The 6,497-nt window shown below is 37.6% G+C and overlaps 1 protein-coding gene across 1 annotated transcript; it reads right to left on the minus strand.

Annotated features, from left to right (window-relative positions):
* Positions 1-1,040: 1,040 nt before the first annotated feature.
* Positions 1,041-6,158, minus strand: LOC122662573 (WUSCHEL-related homeobox 8-like). The gene is made up of 3 exons (XM_043858239.1): positions 5,927-6,158; positions 2,358-2,888; positions 1,041-1,450 (listed from the first exon to the last, which is right to left on the minus strand). Exons 1-3 carry the CDS (start codon positions 6,102-6,104, stop codon positions 1,365-1,367), a joined length of 795 nt encoding a protein of 264 aa, XP_043714174.1. The 5' UTR covers positions 6,105-6,158; the 3' UTR covers positions 1,041-1,364.
* Positions 6,159-6,497: the final 339 nt, after the last annotated feature.

Genomic DNA, 6,497 nt, shown 5'->3' on the forward strand with positions numbered 1-6,497 from the left:
TGCATCCGTCCCGAGTTGAACCTCTCTAAAACTTGAGCTTGGTCTGCTCCAACCCTTTTCTCTTTCTGTGGTTGGAACTCTTGCCTGCTACAAGCTTCCGGCAAAGCCCCCTCCAGAGATAGACAATGCTCTGAAGAAACCCCAAATTCTCCCTTATCCGAGGACACCCATTGCCAATGAGACACATTAATCCTCTGATCACCTTTTACATATCAAGGAGAACGATAGTTGGAGCAGCAGCTCCGGAAGCCAGAAAAACTTTCCGATCAGACTTAACAAGACAAACAAACAAACCCGGGTACCCTTCTAAAACTGTAATCCCCTCCCCCTCCCAAATCAAGATCTGAGTACCTTGCTCACCCCAAGCCCTAACCAACAAGGACATCAAGTTATGTTATAACACAGAGCTCAAGTAGCCGAAGGAGACAGGATAGCAAAGGAGATGAAAAGAAGGAAGGGGAAAACTGTCGGAAAGAACCAGTCAACAAGCTGCCACTGGAGCTGAGAGGAAGAAAGAAAAATAACAAGACAGGAGGTAGAAAGGTCCACTTCCCAACACACGTTAAACATAACCCTCTTTGGCTCCAAGGACTTGTAAAAAAAGAGTAAAGAGTCAATGTTATGGAGAATTTTGATTGAACTAACTTGCAGATACTCAAACCTAATACCAAGAGAAGATGTAGAATGGCATGGCTGTGCTTGGTAAGCGTTCTTGGAATGCATTTCAAGTCGATTTCGCATCCTCGGACGATAAAAACAACTATTTTTATCACCCAAGCATGCAAAATTGACCACGTAGAACAAACCAAACACTCCAAACACCCAATTCGGTATGTGTTTTCTATTTTTGGTATGTGTTTGGTGGGTTCTTTTTTGGCTTCACTCCCAATCCTTTTTTATAACCCTCTTCCAGCATGTGTTTCCATTTCATACATGCCCCAAACACCACGAAGCACACAATTAGAATCCATATCTACCACAAGACCAGAACAAACCAAGCATCACTAATGAGAAAGAAAACAAGAAGCACAACACAGCAAAGCAAATTATCATGTTCAAGAGAATGGGGATATATATAAATATATACTTTCCATGTCCATAAATAAACTTCTAAGATCCAAGGCACCCAGTCCTTAGAGAATCTAATATGCCATGCATTTCACTCTTTAACAGTCCTGCTAAACCTAGTTTACCTGTGTATGACTGTAAACTATACTATGTTATGTGTGATCTATATATTTTCATAAATAAAAACTGTTTCTCTCTAACTATTAACTAGTCTATCAATCTCAAGATGCCATCAGCACCTTGGATTCCAGTCAGTGTAATCTTGCGTGACAAAACAGCACCACATGAGGAGAGCATCATCCAATCAAGTCGTAGTCTTCTCCCTGCCGATAAGGATTAAAGACTCCTGGCATTTCCATTTTTCCCATCAGGTGGTCAATTCCTGCATTCAGCGATTTAAAGTAATAAGAAAATGGGAAAGGCCAGTTCGAAAATTAATAGTAATGAAAAATTGTTGCAATCCATATAACAAGCACAAACAAATGTGTCCTTGCTCTGAAAAAAGGCTAAACTTTCTAATCCCACATTGTGGTGCATGCTTGCGTAACCTGTTCACGGATTGGGTCTGCGTAGGAGAAAACTACCAAAAGTCATGAAGATTGGATAAGCTAATCCATCCCTTGATTTGTGGATCCACTCCTTGATGATTTTGACAAGGGACAAAACCATGAATCAGATAGCAGTGGCAATATAGGTGAATTTTGGGTGAGTTGATTTCCAAAGAAGGGTCAATAAGCCGGATCAGTCCAATTTTGATCTAAAGTGTCAATGAAACTACACAACAAGTGACACACGGATAGAACATGCAAGCATTGATGCCAAAAAAAAAAAAAAAAAAAAGCAATATTAGAAGAGATGGAACAAGTTCCAAATAAACAGTAGGCATTTTCCTCCATGGGACAGAAGACCCAAGGGAAAAAAAAGACTTGAATACCAAAAAATACTAACAAGAAAAATGAAGCACTCCACTGACAATATTTCACTTTCTACACCCCTTTAACTTCCATGGTTGTTAAACTTCTTCCATCATTCTTAACCACCCCTCATGACAAATTTTAATTGAAACGTAAAGTAGCAGTGATTTGATATACATTCATGCTAGTTTTGCTTTATTCTATTTTCAAAGTCATTACCAACCATAGTTCAACTTTTATTCATATGGCACTACCATTGGTCTGATTTATATGATTTTTAAATATTCTGTCGATGTCCTCTGCCATTAACGGACATTGCAGTGCTCAAGTTACTTGATATCTAATGTAGAGAATAGAAGTTAAGTATATACATACTTGGATTCGTTAGCAGACTATCATAGAAAGATATGTGGCCCAAACTCCCTTGAGATTTTGAGCTACCATCAGACGGAAACATTGAATCATCCTTGTTGGGCTGTGGATCAAAGGCATGAAGCTCGGAGCTTATCTCAGCACTTTGGAAGGATGTATCCTCAGCCCTTGGATTTGGGTTCTCATGTGAATGGATGTCCTCAGGTTTTGCTTTCTTTTCCTTTGGAGACTCGTCCTCTGTCTCTACTTCTGATTCTGGGTTATTTGCTGTTGGTCCCAATTGTTTCCTTTTTGATCGAGCCCGCCTGTTCTGGAACCAGTTATAAACATTTGTTTCAGAAATTTGGCCATGTTGTGTCAGCTCAGAAGTTATCTCTTTGATCTTCTGCTTGCTTGGAGTCCCTGTGCCTTGATCAAAGATGCGTTCGAGAATTTGTAATTGCAGTGGAGTTGGGGTCCACCGCTGTCTGGCAGTGATTTTGTGGCCAGAAGACGACATTAAGGGATCACAGTATAGATTTCCAAGCCTCATTCCTAAAGAAGGCAAGGACAATTTTTTGTTATACGCAAAAAATGAAGTCACACTAAATATCACACAAATAAATAAATAAATAAATAAATATATATATATATATATACATTTTCTCCCTTTCGTACTTCCTTCTTGCCAGTCTCTTTTTTCAGATGATTGAAACATCAATAATAGATCTCCCAAAGGAGAAACTATTTAAGCCTTTTGCCCTCCTACTGGAATCCAGTACCAGTAAAAGTAATGTATATTACAGATAATAACTTTCAATCAGACAACTATTTAAAGAATTCATGTGTTCCTATTTAGAAAGTAAAAGGGATCTAGATAGTAGGAAACTTTTTACAACCGAATTTCAATATTTTATTCTGCTGACTGGCTCTTACCAGTATTATATATCCACAAGGAAAATTTTGCAATACACAAGTCAACTAAAAATCTGTAGTACATAACAAAAACTTTCCCTTTCTTTCTTATAATACCATAGGTTACGTTTGATTGCAAGGGGAATTAAAGGGAAGGGAAGGGAAATTTTTCAAAACTAAAAAAGAAAATTTTGTAATCATTATCCCATGTGATTGTATAAACTACTTAAATTTCTTACCATATTTAGTAATGATACACTTTACATGTAATTTTTATTTTACATTTTAAACCAAAGGGAATTGGATGCAAAGTAAAGTGGAATTTAATAACCATATGAGGAATGATTTGGAGTTAGTGATATTTTCACATAGGGTAATAATTACAAAACTTCCTTTTTCAAGTATGAAAATTTCACTTCCCTTCCCTTTAATTCCCCTTGCAACCAAACGAAGCCAAAGGGAAAATAAATTTTTGGCCCCAACATCACATCCCATCAAAAGAAGAAGACTACATCAGAAGTTTTACCAAGAAATTTGCCAAAAGTAATGTCATAAATCGATGCATATCAACTCCAAAGATCAGGATACTTAGTAGTCCTATTGTCCATACTGTCCAAAAGAAAGTAATAAAAATGCATGAATTAGCTGGAAACAAGGAAGAGGGGGAGGAAGAACCCAAAAAAGAGAACATACACACACAGAGAGAGAAAGAGAGAGAGAGAGAGAGAGAGAGAGAGAGAGACGAGCAGAACTGCAGAAGGCAATATTGATACACTGTCATCAAGATTAACCTGAATGGCTTCATTGGCATCCAAAAAAGGTGTAGAAATTGTTTTTCCCAGTAACTGGAAGTTCGTTTAAAAGCTATTAGATTCTACAGACCTTTTCTTCTTTCCATCTTCTATGCAGCCACAGTGGCACCAGAAGCTACATCTTACTATGGGACAATCGGATCTAATCTTTAACTCGATAAGAGCATGAAATGAAGGGCCATCTGCAGGCAACAAGGAGCAGCAAAATCATGCATTTGTCCCACTGAGACTTCTTCCCACACCTAACTAGTTAACTTCTCATTTTCATTGTCACGGCCAGGTAAGAAGATATTGTCATTTATGAAGTTAGTCCCCTGAGACCTAGTATAATCTTGCTTAGTCTCTCATGTGGACTCCCATGTCATTACACCTAGCCTTGTGGTTTCTGCCTTTATTGTGGATTCATTGTATTGACATAGGCAAGGAGAGTGATGAGAATCACGTTTTGCTAAAACTTATATGATGTTGTGTATGCATTTTTGAATAGCTCAGGTGAAATAGTGAAATACAACAAAGAACTCTCCTCGATTTCCCCAAAAACATCCCACAAGAATTGATCAAAGTATTGACACAGCAAATTTTCTTTTCTATGTAAAATATCATATGTTCTTAGACATTTAATATCTTCCCAAATTTATGCAAAGACTAAATGAAAGCTACAGAGTACTCTCTATGTGGACAGTATTTCCCAGACAAGGCAGTGTTATTCAACTTATGAGCTGAAATTTTATTACTTCTATGACTTTGAATCAAATTCCGGCCAAGCCCAGATCACTGCAAGTTTCAAGGAACAGAAAAAATAATAGAATTTGAAGGATGTGGAAGATCCGTTATAATGTTCTACGATTAAGATCTGAACAGAAAAGTTAATTAAACCATCCCAATTGATATCAAAATCCGAAATTCTATCAGCAGGCCTGCCTGAATACAATATATAAATGGTTACACCTGACAAGGTGACATCCATCTTCAATTTCCATAAATAGGACAGATACTTGTTCATTCAATCCCTAGTATCATGTAATAACCAAAATTCAGATGGCTTCAAGCGTTTTATTGGTGGTCTTGGAGTAATTTGAGGTTGAAACCAAAAGCCTAAAACCACATATTTTAGGTTGGTTTACAAAGCAACGAAAATCGAGACTTCAGAACATTTCTTTCAAAATTACCAACAAGACCAAGATGGTACAAAATCCAGTAACAGTTAAGAATTAGAAGAAAGAAAAAAAAGTTGAAACACTGTACAATTTAAAAAGATTTCAACCTCCTGGCCTCCTCACAACACAACACACCACCCAATTTAACCAAAATCACTTACCCAAGCGTTATATGATCATAAATTCAAATTACAAACAATTTAAAGTATGAATTAAGGCCCACAACCAGAACTGGGAAGCTGGAGATGCCCGACTCCAGTTCAGTTCATCAAACCTCACTCAAATTTCGGATTCCAAAACAATGAGAGAAAGAAGACCCATAAAAAAACTTTATTTTATGAAAGATGCGTAAGATATTTACTCATACCCAAAACTTTATTTTGGATTATTAAGCAACAATTTACAAAAGCTGAACAAATCCCTCACCATTCATAAGAGAAGTTTAAAATCTAATAAAAGTAACCGTAGAACTCAGAATTACACATGTAGAACCATAAAAGGGGCAGCACCCAAGTAGAATACCGGAATGGGGAAAAAAGGAAAGAAATGTCAGTAAAAACCCATTAAATGAAATTAAAAACAAACCAGAAATTCGTCAAATAAATCAATAACAAATCCACCATAAAGAACATCAAATCCATCACCTTAATTACAACAACTGTAAAAGAAACTACACACTATGAGAGAGGAAGAGAAAGAGAGGGGAAACCTGCGAGATCTTGTTGGGAAGTAATGGCTTTATGCATCTCCACAAGCTGCTCACAAATGGTGGCATAGACAGAGATTTGGCGTCGAAGAAGTTCCATCTGTTCATCTGTCATGACCTTAACGTACAAGGCACCTCCATTTTCCTGCTGTTGTTGTTCTTGTTTCTCCCACTCCATCATCTTAACCTTTCCTCTTCTTTCTGTACCATTTCTCACTTCCCCATCATCTCATTCTCTCCTGGTCTCAGTATCAGTCTCAGAGACTCTGGGTTTATGTGTGAAAAGAGAGAGAGAGAGAGAGGAGGCAACTAGAGAGAAAAGTAGAGAGAGAACACAAAAAGGGAAGTTGGGGAAAAAGAAGAAGAGAGACATGCAGAAAAGGACGGGGGAGTATGGAATTATGGTTATAGAAGGATGTGTCAGTGCTCACACACTGGCGTATGATAGCTCAGGCGCGTCCGACTCAATTATCTCGCCAAAGTGGATAAAAGATATTTACATTTGGGAAAAGTTTTCATGAGTACATAGAATAGAAGAGAATCTTGGAAGCGGCGGAGATTTGAGATATCGGAT

This window comes from Telopea speciosissima, chromosome 5 (genome assembly GCF_018873765.1).
Source record: "Telopea speciosissima isolate NSW1024214 ecotype Mountain lineage chromosome 5, Tspe_v1, whole genome shotgun sequence".
In the NCBI taxonomy this organism is placed as follows: domain Eukaryota; kingdom Viridiplantae; phylum Streptophyta; class Magnoliopsida; order Proteales; family Proteaceae; genus Telopea; species Telopea speciosissima.